General features: G+C 32.6%; 1 protein-coding gene across 2 annotated transcripts; it reads left to right on the forward strand.

The window, feature by feature from the left end:
* The first annotated feature begins 12,085 nt into the window (after nt 1–12,085).
* On the forward strand, nt 12,086–20,383 carry LOC118186326 (uncharacterized). 2 transcript variants are annotated; one of them, XM_085814820.1, is made up of 3 exons: nt 12,086–12,274; nt 14,752–14,890; nt 15,637–20,383. In XM_085814820.1, exon 3 carries the CDS (start codon nt 15,711–15,713, stop codon nt 16,281–16,283), a length of 573 nt encoding a protein of 190 aa, XP_085670946.1. In that variant the 5' UTR covers nt 12,086–12,274; nt 14,752–14,890; nt 15,637–15,710; the 3' UTR covers nt 16,284–20,383. The 2 variants fall into 2 exon arrangements, with proteins under 2 accessions (XP_085670946.1, XP_085670948.1); XM_085814822.1 differs by lacking the exon at nt 14,752–14,890.

A 20,383-nucleotide genomic window follows, 5' to 3' on the forward strand; every position in this document is an offset into this window, starting at 1 on the left:
TCTGGAATTATGGTGTTTTTTAGCTACTTGAAATTATCTTTGTATCTTATTAATGTTTGTTAACTCATCTAGTATTTGAATTAGTATTTATTATTGTTCGAAGAAGAAAAATTTCTTCCCCACGATGTAAAATTCTACAGTGGCTGGCAAAAAGCCTGCAAATTCACGCCGGCTAGGTCCAGTATAACAGCGGTAAATGGAATGGAATGGAGCCTCCCTCCGCCACCACTGCTACCTGCTCGTTTCTCCAATCGTCACTCTCCGGAAGCATTCAACCTAAATTGCCGTTCCCATTGCCATTATTCCTTATTATAATTTCCAGAATTGATTTGCACCTCAGGACTCTTCTACAAAAAAAAAATGAAAAAGAAACTTATACCATTCTTCAATTCCTCCACCTTATGCTTATCACTTCTACTTTCACTTCACGATCGATAACATTCGGAAACAGATCCATTTATTCGACTGGGATAAGGGTTTCTTACCCAGGCGCTCACAAAAACCTGAACTTCATTCACGCAACGGGAATCAGCGCTAAGAAATGGTAACATAAAATCGCGTTAGTCAGCTACGTCGAAGCGCCATTCCGACGTGGGACAGCGTTCGAAATAGACGTCTTATCGCTTCGCTCTCCGTTTCCTTGCGTTGCTACCACCCCGCTACTGTACCGAGTTCATCGACCTCGCCTCACGGGCTCTGGGTTGTTTTTTCTTTGGCTTTCGGCTCGCAGAAGCGTCGCCTTAAATCCACTGCTGCACCCTTCGTTGGATAAAACAGGTCGTATTTAATTATTTCTTCTGATTTTCTTTATTCACCGTGCTCATAAGGGTACCTTCGGGTACGGCCTCTAGTTAGGCCTTTTTTCCAACCCATTTGCCTCACATGATTAATCAATATGACACAACAAACATAACTGTAACTAATAATAACACAAACATGGAAAATTCCCCTCCAAACTCAGAAAATCCTCACATGAAACATCTCAATGATGAACGCAACGTTCTCCAAATATTAAGTCACAAAATTACTTTATCCAATGACGTCAAAACTACCAGATCCTTGGTGGAATATATCCAAGATATCCGTAACGACCCAAATGTGATTATGTCCGCTAGTGATCAAAAAGAACTAAACTTTATCCTTGTAAAAGGCATTAATAAACTGCGTATGCAGGAAAACGAGATGGCAAATGCAAAAATAAATGAATTACAAACCTCTAACGAAAAGCTCGCTAAACAATTTGAAGAGATTAAAAACATCTGCGACATACTTCAATCCACTAGTGGTTTCAAAGAACAAAGAAAAAGAAAATTGCGCCATAGACAAACAGATTCTGACTCCGATGAAGAGCCTTCCCTCAAAACCAGCAATCGATATAAACAATTAGAGAACCAAATAGACGGCATGCATTTGGACAACGAAGATGAATCAGCCACTCAGCTCACTACCACCCGAAAAGACCAACCAAACAAAAGTGACACCATTCCTGCAAATAGAAAACTAAACTCCAGTCCAAAATCAAGCAGAATTGATAAAGTGCCCATTTTTGTCGTAGATGACGTACCAAAAGCGAATGAATTCTGAAAAAACAAGCAAACCGGAAAAGAGACAACTGGCACCTTAAAAGGAAGCCGCTTTGAAATACAGCCTGCAGACTCTGACTCACATCGATTCATTCGCAAAATAGTTGAAGAAACAAAGCTTAAAGCCCACACCTACTTATTGCCCGAAGATAAAGTTTTAAAAGTCATAATAAGAGGCTTACCCCTCACCAAACCATCACTCAAGATTTTCTTGACAAAGGATTCAAGGTTAACTTTATTACACTACTAAGAAACAGAAAAGAAAATAAACCAATGCCGCTTTTCTTAGTACATATACCAAAATCAGAAGAAAATAAGGAAGTATTCAAAATCAAACGCATAGGTTATACGAACGTATCAATAGAATCATTACGCAAGGAACCTGGCCCTCCACAAAGCTATAAATGCCAGGGATTTTTTCACAGTTCCCTGCTCTGCACCAGAGAATGGGTATGCGTCCGTTGCGGTGGCAATCATAAACCTATAGAATGCACCTATAGTCGTGACCAGCCAGCCATATGTTATCACTGCAAAGGTCCTCACCCAGCCAATTTCTCAAATTGGCCGGCCAGACCAAAAAACAAACAAGTTCAGTTCCAACCCAGCCCTCCATCAGCAATCAATCCCTGGACTAACAGAAGACAAGACTTTCCTCCGCTGACATCAAACAGTAACGAAAATCTCGCTCAAACCTCAAATCAAAACGAAAATCCAACAGAAGAAATTACCAGCACCGCAGAATCCTCCCTGTCAGACCTCTTTGACTTCTCTTCGCTAAAAACAATCTGGACAATAGTGATACAAGACTCAAAAACATTAAAACCAAGAAATCACCTCTTGATAAAATAATCGCAGTAGTCGAAATCATTGAAAAAATAGGAAATCATCTTTAATTATAATCAATTCAAGAATAGGTGCAACATAAAAATCCTCTCTTGGAACGCAAACGGTCTTTACCATAAAAAAGATGAATTATCCAAACTCATTATTGAAATTGAACTTGACGTAATACTCATACAAGAGACTCATCTTAAACCAGCACTCAAAGTACTTTTTGCTAATTATAACACCTACCGTACGCATCGTGAGACAGAAAGAGTCGGTGGCATCATCACATTTGCTAAAAGGAGCATAAAATACTCTCAAATTCCTAATCCCAGCACCACTTTCAAAAGTAACACAATAGAAATCGTAATAGAACATAAAAATTCACCGATGACACCGCCATACTTACTAAAGCCTGCACAGTTATCGCCGTAAGAAACCAACTCCAAAACTATCTCATAAAACAGGAAAAATGGCTTACCCTTTGGAGGATTAAAATTAACACTGATAAAACTAAGACAATAATTTTCCGTAAAGGAAACATGAAATACTATCCTCCACCCCCTGAAATATTTGACGAAGAAATAGACTGGATTAAGGAAACCAAATACCTTGGAGTCACCCTTGACCAAAATCTTACCTTCAGAACCCACTTCCGGTCCGTAGTACAAAAATTTAAAATCACCACAGCTACTATGCGACCTCTTCTTGGTAGAAAAAGCAATTTATCTACTACAAACAAATTAATTCTATATCGCTCCATACTGCGCCCAGCCCTCCTTTATGCAGCACCGATCTGGGAACATGCAGCTAAAACCAATATTAAACAATTACAAATTCTACAAAATAAAATTCTACGAGAAATTATCAATGCTCCTTGGTATATTCCAAACATCTATATTCACAGAGACCTTCGAATCGAACTTATTCAAGAGTATATTAAACGATTAGCGGTCAACTTCTTTTATTCAATACAAACCCACAGTAATATCCTTATTAGCACTCTCAGACACTCCCCGCGTCCCAGAGAAAAACATCGGTACCCAAGTGACATCCTACCCACATAAGAATTACGACCTTAATTGACTCATTCACGCTAAACTGACTCTGCGGTTTACCACCCGCGGCTACATCTTATAACGACACTGAACTTGCCAGTGCGGACCACCTCACTCTCTTTTTTCGCCTCCCACACTCCTTTCACCCTACTCTTTCTCCCCCACCCGTTCCTTATCAGAAGTCGAGTAAAAAGATGTTCCTACATCTTGACACTCGAGAATAAAATACGATCTGTGTGTGTGTAAACTGACTCTGCGGTTTACCACACGCGGCCACATCTTATAACGACACTGAACTTACCACCCCCCTTTTTTCGCCGCCGCTAGTGCGGACCTCACTCTCTTTTTTCCGTCTCCCACACTCCTTTCACCCTACTCATTCTTCCCCACCCGATCCTTATCAGAAGTCGAGTAAAAAGATGTTTCAACATCTTGACACTCGAGAATAAAATACGATTTGTGTGTGTGTGTGCTACGTCAAAGAGTCTCTAAGGATCTCCTTAGATATTCTTTGGCTACGTTTCGAGCGTAGTCGTGTGGACGGGCCTTAAGATTAATCTGTGGAGCCTTAGATCCATCTACGTACCAGGGATAAATAGAAAGGGCTAGCTCATTTCTTTGTTCGACTCCTCGCCGACGCGAGCCTAATGGGGAAAATTAACAGGCAGTAATCTGACGTCACTGTGATGCCACCTGTTCTGATTTCCCGCGTTTAAAACTGTAGTTTCATTCAGCTGCGAGACGATTTTCTAGAGGTTACATATCCCAAATTAATTTTAATCATATATATATCTGTTTTCTAATAATGTATATATTTAAAATAATTTATATATATGTAATTTTAGTCAGTTTTTATTTTAAATTCTATATTGTAAAGTACCATTTACGTAATATGGCTTTTTGCACTGTAGTAACTTGCCGTAGCACTTACAGAAGTACGAAAGGATGAGATATTTTGTTTCATGGGACCAAAGGATCCAAATGAGGTTTTGCTTTTGACGAAAGAATGGATACACAAATGTCAAAGACAAGATTCTATTAATGCGAAGAGCGGAAAAATCTGCAGCGAACATTTTCTATGCAGTGTTTATGAATATGATATGAAAATTCGCTTGTTTGGATAGCCACAAAAAGAAACTGTTGAAATGGAATGCTGTGCCGAAAGTAAATTATGATGACAATAATAAATCGAAATTGATGATGACAATAGTAAATCAAATTTTAATGATTTTGAAATAAAACTCACAAATGAAAATGTAGATATTCCTGAATTCCCTAAGTTTAAGGATAAACAAGAATGCATTGATAATTTGAAGAACAAAATAATATCCTTAGAAAATTGTATTAAAGTATTGAAAAATAGAGAAAAGAAAAATTTTAGAATGTTTGTTCAGCGGCAAAGAAGGTGGACGACATCTAGACAGAAATTGGTATCAGAAATTAAAATCTCAAATAGCGAAATTTTTTTTGGGGGGGGAAGCACAAATCGGAGAATTTGAAAAAAATGTCTAAAGCCTATTTTTATAAAGACGCAGATTAATGTATTACTGAAAAAGAAGGAAAAAATCAGGTGGACTAGTGAAGATATTTCACGTTGCATTGTCATAAGAGCTCTGTCATCTTAAAGCTATGATTTTTGGAAAGAAAAAAATTAAGGAAAAACTGGAATATCTTTACCTAGTATTAGCAAATTAAAGAAATGGTGCGTTAAATTTTAGTGTAGTTCAAGAATTCAAAGTGATGTTCTTACTCTAAAGAAGGAAAGAGGCGAATATTTGTATTCTGTAGAAAAAATATGCGCTCTCAGTTTCGACGAAGTGCATATAGATTGAAAACTCTGCTATGACTCTAAACTGGACCAAGTTCTCGGTTCTTTTCAAAATGTGCAGTTTGTTTTAATCAGAGGTCTCATTTCGCGCTCTGCCTCAAATTACTGAGAAACCACGTTTTAGGTAAAGGATTTGTTTTAGAAGATGGAACTGTTTTAAATTTTGTTATTATTAAAGAGGTTTTAAATAGAGATTGAGAAGAAATCAAATTATGTCACAAACTAAAAACGAATTAGTTAATAGTCAAGGGAAACGAGAGACAAAAAGTCGCTCCAGAGAAAACATTATTTTCAAAAAGTACCGCAAAAGGTATACTCCACCCCACAGGAAATCAAAAAGCATCTGACTTCTATGAGTTAATCGATAATATCTTCGGTATTATGAATAGTACCAACAAGAATAACAAGTATTTAACAAACTAATTTCGTTAAGTGCTTGTTAAAGTTATTCTTATTGTATCCTTTGTAACTAATTATTGATTAAATTTTGTTCTAAATTAGCATTCTAGATAAAATATAATAGTATAAAACATTAAAGTAATTGGCATAAAAAGTCTTGCTTCCTTTACTCACACTTTTGAAAAATTAAATAACTGTATTAGGTACTCTGAGTAAAGCTATTTTGTCAAAATTAAGGTAACAATCTTACATACATTTATTTAATTGTAATATAGATATAAGTATAAATTACAAAATTATTAAAAAAAATTAGTGTATTGAATCGGAAGAGAATTATAACAATGTAAAATTTACAATTAGGCAAAAAATCAAACGTAGGTTAGCAGAAATGTTGCCATATATGTGGGAGTCATCAACGTCCAATGCTGAATTAGAATACCAGGATTATGACGTCATCAGTATAGTATCACCCAGGGCAGTAAGAATCATCCCAGACAGCGCTGAGACCTGGTCGAGAGCGGAGGGCAGACGTGAGCAGACGGCTCACACGTCTTCAAGAGTTTATGAACTTAGATTGTGCTTTTGATGTTATGCCTTTAGGTGTAAAAGGACTACATCATTATGTTAATCATGCATACCGTTAACTTCATCTTTATATACTTTTCTTAATTACTTTTATTTCTTCCTATTAAATAAACCATTTAAATATTACTTCGTGCTCTCATGCTGTGAATTAAGTCAAACTTTACAAAAAAAAAAAAAATATGGCGACCAACCGTGCGGCTCGAACTTGGAAAATGTGTGAGTGACATTATGAACTGTGTTCTGAACTGTGCATTGAACTACTGAGTGAACTACCGATTTATTGGATTACTCGTATAAAGTGTGGATTACCCAATTGACGACGATCATCTGTCGGGTGAGTACAAAACATTCTTTCCAATATGAAGTTAGTAGAAATTCCAGAATTGGAAGCAGCTTTAAAGAACCGTAAAAGTTCTGAAATCAAAAGTTTGCATAAGCTTATTTTTAATACTGATGGAGATCGAAATAACCGGAAACGATTACGTGAATTTTCTGGCTTTATATTTAAACCAGATTCTGAAGAATATAATAAGAAAATAGATGCAGTGCAGAATAGTTTTACTTTGAATGAGTTAATTAAAGTTTGCAATGTATTGTGCATAAATTCAGAGGGTTTGAAATCGGAAGTAGTAACCCGAATTGTCTCTTTCCTATGTGATTTATCTGTATTATTTGAAAATATTTTGCATGAACAAAATAGTAATATTGAAGATGAAACTATTAATAAAATTTCTGAAGTAATGCTTGATGATAACCAAAGAGACAATCCTGGTTTTAATGAGTCTCAAGTAAACAACAGTATGCAGCTTCCAATTCAAGATCATTTTAAACCTCATCTTAGTTTTTCTGATATTGAAAGTATTGTTAATCCTTTTTCTGGTAATGCATATGAAAATGTTGATAAATGGATTGATGAATTTGAAGACGTTATAAATTCTTTGAAATTGAGTGATTTGCATAAATTTGTTTTTGCTAAAAGATCATTAAAAGGTAAAGCGAAACTATTTATTCAGAGTGAACCTAAAGTTAATGATTGGTAAGTTAAAAAATCTTTTGAAATCTGAATATGGTAAAGCTTTTCTGCTGAATTGCATGAAATGTTATGTAAGCGTAAATTAATGCCTAATGAATCTTTAGATGAGTATTTTTCGCGAGGTAACATTGAAGATGCTTCATTAATTAAATATGTTATTGATGGTATTCCCGATTCGGTGGTTAGGAAAACTATACTATATGCTTGCGAAACAATATCTGAATTTAAACAAAGGCTTAAAATTTATGATAAAATGAGATCGGACAATGATAAGTTTAAAAATCCGAAACCGAAAGTAGACACTCAAGTTAAAGATAGAAGTAAGCTTTCGTCATCTTACCGAAATCAATCTAACGTTAATAAGGTCAAATGTATTAATTGCCAGGAATTTGGGCATTATTCTAAGCATTGTGTAAACAAATCAAAGGGTGTAAAATGTATAAAATGTAAGAAGTTCGGGCATTATTTAACGAACTGTCCAGAGCAGACCCCCGAGACACAACAAGCAGCTTTATTACAACGAATTTCCGACAAGGATAGAATTATGAAGACTGTAGAAATAAATAATCATTTAGTTGATAGTTTAGTTGACACTGGTTCAGATGTAACGATATGCAGCGTAGAGTTACACAAGCAGATTGGTTCTCCTAATTTGAATTGTAGCGATATCACATTAAACGGAATTGAATCAAAGCAAACGTACCCCATCGGCTTTTTCATTTCTGATATTTCAATTGATAGTTTTTTACTTCGTACGAAAATTTATGTTGTTAAGTCATTATGTAATCAAATTGTATTAGGTTTGGATGTATTGAGTCAGTTTAACTTCTCTTTTACCGAGAATGGCCTTCAAATAATTTCTCATCGGAATAAAAGTAATGTAAACTTGATAACTGCTGAGTCATATCGAAATTCTAACGTTCGTTGCGTTATGGGAAATTTGAATATTGCTATGTCATTGAAGAATGTTTATGATCCTTCGCAATCGTCTGGCGTCTTAAAAAAGTCAAAAGTTAATGTAAACAAAAGTCCCGAAAGCGGAAGTAGCGCGACGTTTAATTACCTTTCACATCTGGTGAATGCTATTTCTGTCAACGAGATTGATTTATCGCATATTTCGAATGCAGAACATAAAGAAAGAATGTGTAATTTAATTAATTCGTACCAGCCTCGGAAAAATAGACAATCTTACTTCAAGATGCAAATAAATTTATGTGATGATATTCCTCTCTGTCAAAATAGAAGATACATGTCTTTTGCAGAACAAAAAGTTGTTGACGATCAAATTAAGGAATGGTTAAAAGAGGGCATAATAAAGCCTAGCAATTCTAATTATTCGGCGCCTATTGTTTTGTGTAACAAGCGTGATAATTCGAAACGTTTATGCGTTGACTATCGGAAATTAAATAAGAAGATTATTAAAGACAAATTTCCACTGCCTTTAATTCCGGAAGTACTTGATCGCTTGGAACAGTCAAAAGTTTTCACGACACTAGATTTGAAAAATGGCTTTTTACATGTAGACATAGACAAAAATTGCACCAAATATACCGCATTTGTAACACATAATGGTATCTACGAATTTCTTAAAGCTCCTTTTGGTTTATGTATTAGTCCAAATGTCTTTCAAAGGTATATTTATTCAGTATTTCGTGACTTGTTAAATGAAGGTGTACTAATTATTTATATGGATGATATAGTCATACCGGCTAATGATGAAGTTGAATGTTTAGACAAATTAGAAAGAGTACTCAAAACTGCTTCGGAGTATGGATTACAAATAAATTTCAAAAAGTGCCAATTCTTAAAACGTAAAACTGAATTTTTGGGACATGTAATTGAAAACGGAACTATTCGACCATCACCTTCCAAAACTGTTGCTGTTCGAAACTTTCCACAACCGCGTAACTGTAAACAACTACAAAGTTTTTTAGGACTAACGGGATATTTTCGTAAATTCATTCCTCAGTATGCTAAAATAGCTAAACCTCTTAGCGACTTGCTTAGAAAAGGTATTGGTTTTAAGTTCGATTCCGAACAACAGGAAGCTTTTTGCAGATTAAAAGAAATTCTCTCTCAAGCACCTGTTCTACACATATTTAGGCAAGGATATCCATTAGAACTTCATACTGATGCTAGTAGTCAAGGCTTTGGTGCGGTATTACTCCAATTGTCTGATGATGGTAATTATCACCCAATCAAGTGTATGAGTAAGAAGACTTCACCGCAGCAAGAGAAACTCTGTAGTTACGAATTAGAAGCCCTTGCAGTAATAGAAGCTCTGAAGAAATTTCGAAACTATTTGTTAGGGACTAAATTCAAAATTGTAACTGACTGTAGCGCTTTTCAGAAAACTTTAGATAAGAAAGATTTAACTCCTAAAATTGCAAGATGGGCAATGTTTATTGAAGAATTCGATTACGAAATTGTACATCGTTCAGGAAGCCAAATGAAACATGCTGATGCTCCAAGTAGAAATGATTTAATTTTAACATCATACACATCCGATGTAACTGAGAAGATTCGGTTAGCACAACAACAGAATGAAGATGAACATGTGAAACTGATCAAGAATTTAGTTGAGAAGGGAGAAGAAAATGGATTCTTCGTGAGAAATGATATTTTGTACAAATTTGAAAATGGTAAATATCTTCTAGTAGTGCCAGAATCCTTACAGAATGAAATCATGCAGAAGGTACATAAAAAAGGTCACTTTGCTGTAGATAAAACTGTGAATGCCGTAGAGCAAGAATTCTATATTCCCAGACTGAAATGTAAATTTGAGAAAGTAATTGCTAACTGTATAGAATGTATACTGTACAACAAGAAGCATGGAAAAGCAGAAGGATTTCTTCATCCTGTACCGAAAGAAAACGTTCCCTTGAGTACGTATCATATCGACTTTATTGGACCTCTTCCATCGACGAACAAGAGATACCAACACATTCTCACTGTTGTCGACACTTTTACGAAATTTACTTGGTTCTATCCAGTGAAATCACCGACTACGCAAGAAGTTATTTCAAAATTGAAGCAACAACAGACTGTATTTGGAAATCCAGCCAGAATCATTTCAGATCGAGGTAGTGCCTTTACATCGAAAGAATTTTCAGCTTATTGTACTGAAGAAGGAATAAAACATGTCAAAATTACTACCGGTATTCCAAGAGGTAACGGACAAATTGAGCGAATTCATAGAATTTTGATTCCTGTTTTGTCAAAATTATCACATGAAGATTCAACGAAATGGTTTAAGTATGTTCCAGATGTTCAGAGAATAATCAACAGTACAACTACGAGAAGTACGAAATATTCACCGTTTGAGCTTCTCATAGGCACGAAAATGAAGAGCAAAGATTTGAGAATTAGTGAGATATTGAATGAAGAATATCTAAAACAATTGATGCAAGAACGTGATGAAATGAGAGAAGATGCGAAAAACAACATTTTGAGGATTCAAGAAGAGAATCGTAAACAATTCAACAAGAAACGTAAGAAACCGAAACTATACAAGATTGGCGACTTGGTAGCCATTCAGAGAACTCAATATGGGACTGGTTTGAAACTACGACCTAAGTTTCATGGACCGTATAAAATCATAGCTGTAAGACCAAATGACAGATATGAAGTCGAGAAAGTAGGATGCCATGAAGGACCAAATTTGACATCTACTGCGGCTGACCATATGAAGCCATGGTCAAATTGATTTGATGTTTGTATCAGCTCAAAGCCTATACTCTATACCTATACCTGATACTCTTTTTTTTTCTTTTTTGTTTTTTTATTATCTTTGCAGGTACATGATAGTAATGTCCATTCAACAGACATCGAGGACGATGCCTCTTCGGGCTGGCCGAAGCTGTGGGAGTCATCAACGTCCAATGCTGAATTAGAATACCAGGATTATGACGTCATCAGTATAGTATCACCCAGCTCAGTAAGAATCATCCCAGACAGCGCTGAGACCTGGTCGAGAGCGGAGGGCAGACGTGAGCAGACGGCTCACACATCTTCAAGAGTTTATGAACTTAGATTGTGCTTTTGATGTTATGCCTTTAGGTGTAAAAGGACTACATCATTATGTTAATCATGCATACCGTTAACTTCATCTTTATATACTTTTCTTAATTACTTTTATTTCTTCCTATTAAATAAACCATTTAAATATTACTTCGTGCTCTCATGCTGTGAATTAAGTCAAACTCTACATATATGTCATATATGTTTAAAACTATGTCAATGTAAAATTGTTTTTTGTGTAAATTTAAATAACTGCTATTATAATTATCTTAGAAGCAGTATAAAAATTCTCTAAGCTCACATGCAGATAAAGAAATGATTAGAAATAAACGTTCATTAAATGAAAAACCTGCAAATAAAAATTGAAAAAAAAAAAAAAAAAAAAACCACGGAACTTTTTTTATGTTAAAAGAGTAGCACATTTTATCTATTATTTTAAAATTGAGTAAGTATTATTAAATTTTTTAATGTTTCAGTCTAAAATGCATAAAGCAGTAACATTGTCTCTTCCAAATTATAGCTATCTTTCACACACAGCTTATTTCAAACGCTGGTTCAAAATCGCTGATTTTCAAGCTGTGAATTGCATCTGCGCGCTCAGTGTCATCATGACTACGTCATCACTTCTCACTTTCTGCTTCTTCTTCATCACTTCTCACTTTCTGGGGGAAAAGCTCTATGAGCTAGCCCTTCTCTTCTAAGTCCTGTCTACGTACACAGACACGAGAATTCCCTATTTATTTTACATTTCTCCCTACAACTGTTGTGTCTTAATCTACGAACAGCAAGTTACTGCACATTGATGTGCCCATGGTAGCATGTAATTAATTAAATGGGATTTGAAATCCATACAGTATTGAATAGAAAGTTGGTGGCTTGTTATTGTTGATTGCTGTATAATATTTCAATTAAAGCTGCGCATTTTAAAGGTTTCATATACTTTGTAAGTGAACATTCTTAGTAAAATATATTTCAGATGTGATTAAAATTTAAGTTATATGGCATTTCCTGAAAATAGAAGCAGGATAAATATCAGTAGAAATACACATACGCTTTTTTGACAAATTCTTTGTGTATTTTTAACATTTTTAACTGTGAATTCCTTAAAATTTCAATGTTTGTTTACGATATAGAACCACTTAAATCATTATTCAATTCTGATTAGTAAATTTTGTACACTATCTTTGTATACCAGTGCTGCGTTGTTTTCTTATAACTTTTTTATTACATAAATCTTAATCTTATTACTTCATAATTAAGTAGTAAACAGTCATCACAGTCAAATGAAATTCTAATTTTTTTCTTTTATATTCGGTGGTAAGCTTAATATAAGGATATAATTTTTATCAGAATGAGACTGCCTGCGACTAATGAAATATATACATAAACAGTTGTTCATCAATACATGCTCAGTAATTTAGTTTGTAAATCAGATCGTTTTGTTTCTTCTAGGTGTTATAGCACTAAACAAGAATTTCAATTACATATTCTCAAAAATGATAGAAGATACATATATAACAAATTTTGAAAGGATGGATTCAATGAAATTTTAAATATTCAGATAATTCAAAGATATCCAATTATTTATTTATTTGGAGAGTAGTAATACATTATTTCTAAAGCTTTAAATTGAAATTGTCTGTCATTTAAAAAATACGGTGTAAAAGCACTTTTTTATCATTCTAATTTGAATAGTTGCAGTTTCATTTTTTTCCCTAATTTGAATAGTTGCAGTTTCATTTTTTTTGCTAATTTGAATAGTTGCAGTTTCATTTTTTTCCCCCTAATTTGAATAGTTGCAGTTTCATTTTTTTTTTTAAACATTACAGCCGCAATAGTGTTATGGAATTTAGCAGACTTAAAAAATAAATAAAAGCAAATGAAAAAGTAGAGATGATTAAATATCTGCAGTATGTTTTAATATTCCAAGCCAAGCTTCAATTCATTGCCCAAAACAGTATTTTCTTTGTTAAAGCAGCCACTATATAAATAATATTTGAAATCTGTACTTTAGTTTATGAAGTACAATGGTCACTTGGTTAATCTTTGGATTATGGTAACTTGGCGATTTTTTGGCGAAAATTTGGCGACCAACCCTGCTACAGCAACCTGCTAGTTTTTGTTTGGACGCCATTTTGTTTTTACGAAGTAAAGGCAATTTAAAAAAATTTTTTTTTTACTCAACATTTTTTTCCCCAACAATCTGCTAGCCGAATTACGCTTATGCTAGAACTTTTATGGAACAAAAGTGCTTAATCATGACCAAAATTAGGTAGAAATTGGGAGAAAGTGCAGAATCGCAAACTGCTTACCGCATTTTTAAGAATTACACATACACGGAATCCATGTACACGTCGACCTATTTTTACTTAAAAAAACATCCCAGAATTGCAAAAAAATGGCATTGTGCACACTCTTGACTTTATCCATGTACACTTCTAAAGTCCTAGCTAGTAACCTTTATCGCCTTACCAAAATGTCGCCAAACTACCTGTTACCATATTCCAAAGATTAGCCGGTCACTTTAATAAGGAATTATTCAGTATTTATATAGAATTTTTAATTCATACCTTTTGGCACTTTCATATTACACATATTAGTTCTTTCTTACAGCAGATTAGTTTACTAAATCAAGAAAAATGTAGTCTTTGTGTGTTACACATTTTTAAATAGTTTTTCTTTTTTGGTGTTATTATCTTTCTTTATCCTTTACCTTAAAAAAAAAAAAAAAAAAAAAGAATATATCTGAATATAGTTTAGCTTTTTATTGCTGAATGCATCTTCAGAAGAGGTTTTAAATTGTGTACCAGCTGCATAATGTTTCAGAAATATTCAGAAATATCCTTATTTATTTCAAGTTATAAAATCAAACAATTATGTTGATGTAATAATCTTTCTTCTTATTGGTTATTCATACTTAGTAAAAGGGCTCATTACTATAGAAGTTCAACAGATAATATCAATAGCTTAACTCTACATTTGTAGAATTCTCCAATTTCTATTTGCATTTATTTTCACACTATGTTTACTATTGATATATATAAAAAAAATCTTCCTCTCACCCCAAGTCTTATTTATGCTAAAATTTTCATTATATCTTATGAGATATTATTCTTCAAGGAATAATAATGCAAAATTTTACTGTTCACATTTATATGAAGTATTATCTCATTAATACTTAATAAAAAATTCATCAGTTATATGATTTCTGAATTATGTAGCTTTTCTTGCATCTCTTAAAATAAAGTAAATATTTTCTCAAGGCACATAGTAATGTCACCTTGTTTTGGAATTCTACATTTCAGACAAATATATGTTTTTAATTATTCTTATATTAATTGTTTGCTAATCTGTAAATATTGCTGTTCCTTTCCCAGTATTAAAATCAATAAATTTATTTTTTATATTTTTAAAATTTAGCTTGATCTGTGCTCACATAGAAAGTTATCCAAATGAAGTCCAGTAATCAAACCAACTCAAATGAAAGTACAGCATAAAGTCTGAAATCTGGAGGTCCAGTATCCAGAATGACCTAATATCTGGACCATCAGTTCAGTCAGTAAGTAAATATAAAAATAAAATTAAAGTAACCAAAAAAAGAAAAATCCCTTCTTCACTTTCATAATCTAAGAATAGAGAATATAATACTCAATGAAAGACAGCAAGTGTGCCATTAAGAGTGATTTTTCTCCTCACTGAGATTCCCGGACTGTCATGTATTTTACCAAGAGAAGGGAAGAAAGTTGCAAGAAAAGCTACAACAGAGGAAGGCTTACTATTTTCTCTACCACACATTATGTGATTTATAAATATTTCATTTCTTATGATAATTTTTAACATTATTTAATTAATTTTTCTCTTACAAAATACAGTACAAAGTCCGTTATCCGGACTCGTCGGGACTTCGGTGATTCCGGATTAAGAGTTTTTTCGGATTATAGATCCTCAATTTAAATCTGGTGAGATGGCATGCAGAAATTATACAGTTAAAAATATGAAACCTTAATTTATGAAATAAAGAGCAATTATGATCTAAAGGGTATCAAAATTTAGAAAAAAAAAAGCTTAATATTTGTTTATTTTATTAAACATTTCTTTCAATGCAAGTAGTTTAAGCTGCTTTTTTTTTTTTTTTTTTTTTTTTTGTGCTAAACGCACATGCGTAAAGCATACCAAAAAAAAAAAAATTGTGGCTTTGAGGTCCAGATTATAGATCATTCTGGATAATGGATGCCCGGATTACAGACTTTGTACTGTAGTTTTAATTTTTTTCCCACCTGACTTCATAATTTCATCTCTTTTCAGGTACTGATTATTCAAGACTGGATATTTACAAATAAAATTCTCTACACAGCATGATTGCTTTTTGATAACTTAAAATGAAACCTCATATTTGTACAGTATGTAATAAAACATTTGCTCACGTTGGAAATCTACGGCAGCACAGGTTGACTCATACTGGAGAAAAGCCTCATATCTGTCCAATTTGTAAAAAAGCTTTCACGCACATAAGTAATCTTAGGCAGCATGTTTTAATTCACAGTGGAGAGAAACCTCATGTATGCAGTGATTGTGGCAAAGGATTTACACATGTGAGTAATTTACGACAGCATATACTTACACATACTGGCGAACGTCCTCATGCTTGTCATGAGTGTGGGAAAAGTTTTACTCATTTAAGCAACTTACGACAACACAGTCTTACTCACTCTGGACAAAGACCACATGTATGTGACTTTTGTAGTAAAAGATTTACTCATATAAGTAATCTAAGGCAACATATTCTCTCTCATCGCAGTGATAAAACACATCAGTGTATGATGTGTAAAGATCTATTTCCATCTCTTACTGATTTACAGAAACATTATACTCTTCATATGACAAGAAAAACTGAATCTGTAATTGATACAGTTAACAGTATAAGTAACACTGCTAATATAATTCATTTGTGACTGTGAAATGAAATAATTTTGAACTTTTACATTTTGTAATGATCTTTTGAAGATCTGAATTGTTGTCATTGCACTACGTGTTTATATAGAGCAATTACCAGAAGTAATTTAGCAAAGAAATTATAGATGAATGCTACTTTAAGAAATATGCAAACTTTTATTTGCATATTTTGTATTATATATAAGACAAAATTTATCTGTGAATTATTAATTACATGTAGTAGTAACTAGATCTGTATAAGTATTAATTACATTTTATATTTTAAAATAAAAATTAAATAAAAAAAATATAGTGAAATAAAGTATTGGGTATTCTAACCAGCAGACAATTTTAAATAAAAAATTTTTACGTGTGAAAAGATATGACAAATAAGTATGTCATTTTTTGTTAAGTAAAATTATGTATATAATTCCACTAAAATTGCAAGTGAATGAAGTTACAGCTGTGATCATTTACTAATTGAAACACTTTTTTTGTGTGTGTTGCCTAGCAAGAAGATAAAGGAAAAATTCATACATGTGTCATTCCATGTTTCACAAATTGTAATTTTCTCATAACTTTATTTTCTCTTCTGAACACAAAATAGTTTGAGAAAGTATTATATAATGAAAACGTTTGTAAATAATGATAATTGTATGATCAGATATATAATACTGCAATGTATGTACAGAAAAGAACAAATATTATTATTTCACTATTTAAAGTTAGAAAGTGATACTTGTATCTAAAATTAAAATATGTAATTGTCAAAATTGCAATAACAACCTTGTATTTCGCGTACATTTATCAAAACACTCAATCGATTTCGAGGGCAGCTACAGGTCCTTTCTAGTAGTTTCATTCTCCTGATGAGGTGCGACCTGTAGCTGCCCTCAAAATCGATTGTTTTAATAAATGTATGTGAAATACAAGGTTGTTATTGCGATTTTGATTGTAACATTGGTGTGTTTCTCTTTTATTCTATATGTAATTTTACTTAAGGTGCAAATTAAGAGGAATGGGGAATTAAATATATATATTTAATATTTTATCAAATATTAATTATGTATAATAATTACATAATTTATATGCCATTTCAATGTATAAAGCATACATTTGATAATAACTACATACTACAAGAACCATGTTTCTTTGGAAAAGTCATCAACAAGTTTGTAAATGCTCTCCAAAGCAACCTACAAGTTAGTGGCTTTTTAGTGGGGATGCAAATAATCAGAAAGGATACAATAAAGAGTGTGAATGCCCACAAAGATGTGATCGTTTACAAATCATTTTATCAAGAACCTCACAAATAAAATAATTCAATTTTAGAAGCATGAAACAGAGAGTGAATAAATAAAGCAAAGCATGCATTCACATGTACATCACTAATGCATGGAGCTGTGATGCAATTCAAACCCAAAAGGAGAGTAATAGGTACTCTTCTGTTATTAAGACCATATTCAGAAATGTATGTATGGATGCATGTGTATATATATATATATAAAGTAGAAGTCCAGAAATCCACAATGCTTGCGACTAGAGATTGTGGATTTCAGGGTTTTGCAGATTTCGGGAAGGAAAGATAAATCATAATATTCAGACTAAAAGTGCAAAACAAATAAGGCATATTAGATATATTTAATTAAATTATTATATGCATTAATATATATATATTATAGTATTCATTTACATTAGTGATTACAGGTATATTTAATAGCATTAAGAACATAAAAATAAGGGACATTAATAAAGCATAAAATATATAATTTTGTTTTACATGTTTCAAACATTTTTCTGGTAAATGAAAATGATATTATGATTTATCTTTCCTGTCCTGAAATCCACACAACTTTTAGTCCCAAGTATCGTGAATTTCTGGACTTCTACTTTATATATATGCATCCATCCATACATTTCTGAATACGGTCCTAATAACAGAAGAGTACTTATTACTCTCCTTTTGGATTTGAATTGCATCACAGCTTCATGCAATAGTGATGTACATGTGAATGCATGCTCTGATTTATTTATTCACTCTCTGTTTCATACTTCTAAAATGAATTATTTTATTTGTGAGGTTCTTGATAAAATGGTTCATAAATGATCACATCTTTGTGGGCATTCACACTCTTTATTGTATCCTTTCTGATTATTTGCATCCCCACTAAAAAGCCACTAACTTGTTGGTGGCTTTGAAGAGCATTTACAAACTTGTTTATGACTTTTCCAAAGAAACATGGTTTTTGTAGTATGTAGAGGTTTGTTTTAAAACTTTAGGGTGCTCCAGAGTAAGTTTTTTGTAAATTTTATAGAGTCATAATCTCTTGCTCTGTGACTTAGGTTTTAAAAATTACAGGTATTTTTCACCATGCTTCAAACACTCATTAAAAGATATTTTCTCACTCCTATCAAATTTACAATCTGTGTTGGTGTCGGAATCATTTTCTTTTTGTGATGAGTTTAAAACAGAGCCAATGATTTCATCATCAGTCATCTGATTGGCTCTTTTGAACTCATCAGACGCTCAACGATATCTTCTTCTTGCAAAGCCTCCTCATTTATTCTTTCTTTTGAATATTAAAGCAATTCTCATGCTTTAACCCTTGCTGCACTGACCCTAAAACCAGAAAATTTACTGTCATCACTCTCAGTTTCAATAAACAGAGAAGATGGGAAACGGAATTCCATAATTTTACTAACAAATAAATGCAGTCTTTGATGGTGAATTCTTTTTTTTAATCACAAAGTGAAATAGAATGGTCACCTGAAAGAATTTTTTTCAGAAACTCTGATTTATTTTTTACCTCGATACAGATTGGAGGGGGGAACTTTTACCAGTATGTCAATAATTTGGTATTTCCATTATGAGTCATTATTATTCGGTAGGTATTTTTTCTTCGATATTTCGTTTGCCATGCTGTGGTTTCCGGAACCTATAAATTGAATGTTTATATTTTAAGAGGCAACGTGGATTTCAGTTAGGTGGATTTTAGGTAGTTAACTGTTGGAATCCAGTCCCAATAACAGAAGTATACCAAGTAATATAAGTACTACAAGGAAAAAACACAGTAGAAAGAAAGGGAGAAATGATCAGAAAATTTTTTGAAGAATAAAAGAAGGCATGCGTAGGCACCTAACTTTGTTTAGATGAAATGTTTTGATGTATTTTTATTAAATAAATAATATTTGAATTTATTTAATAAATTCAATATTTAATAAATTTTTATTAAATAAATGTTTTGATGTATTTTTATTAAATAAATACATCAAAACATTTATTCTAAACAAAGTTAGGTGCCTACGCATGCATACATACACCTATTTCTGAATCCAGTTCCGATAACAGAAATGTACCCAAAATTATATACTATTGAATTACTTTCAAAATAACTTTTAAATTAAACTAAAAATTAATTAAATATACTGTTTTCCAAAGGTTCCCCGATAAAAGGCCAGTGGACGAAAGCCCACAAAAATAACTCCACTGTGAAAATTGCCCACGCAACAAATACGCACATAGATAAAAGTACCCCCACTGATAAAAGCTTACATGAATAAAATGACAGATGGCTTTTATTTAAGTTTATGATTGCAATTGGAATAAATGAAGTATTTGAATCTGATTTTTGATGTCTCAAAAATATGTCTCTTTTTAATATTTTATTAAGTTGAAAATGAGCTTTTTTCCTTTCTGCTTAAGTGGTTAGCTATATATTTTGATGATAAATTCAAAAATTTTATTTTATTATCTTCATCTATTTATTTTTGTGTGAAAATGAAAAATATTGTGAAGTTTCTTAAAAGCTATTTTTAATGTCATATGGATAAGACTAATTATGCATTAGTTCAATATGAAAAAAAAATGGGAGGGATGTTATTTAATCAAAGAACATAATAAATTATTTTTATAGTTTTAATGGAGTTTTTTTAAGTCTCTTAGTTCTTGAATAACAATATAAAACAAGAATTTTGTTACATTAACTAAAAGAAGCATTCCCTTTATTTTTATTAATTTAAAGTCAAGTTGGAAGCCTGTATAAAAATGTATGAAAGTAATTAAGCTTTATTCGCAAAAATTCTTTTACTTTAAAGAGAAATAAAGATGGATTATAAGCTT

This window comes from Stegodyphus dumicola, chromosome 4 (genome assembly GCF_044657685.1).
Source record: "Stegodyphus dumicola isolate Sdum_Otavi_A_Nest chromosome 4, ASM4465768v1".
NCBI classification, from domain to species: domain Eukaryota; kingdom Metazoa; phylum Arthropoda; class Arachnida; order Araneae; family Eresidae; genus Stegodyphus; species Stegodyphus dumicola.

Bases quoted from the DNA above. Each gene is read 5' to 3' on its own strand.
- LOC118186326 (XM_085814820.1), top strand. From the start codon at position 15,711: ATGAAACCTCATATTTGTACAGTATGTAATAAAACATTTGCTCACGTT.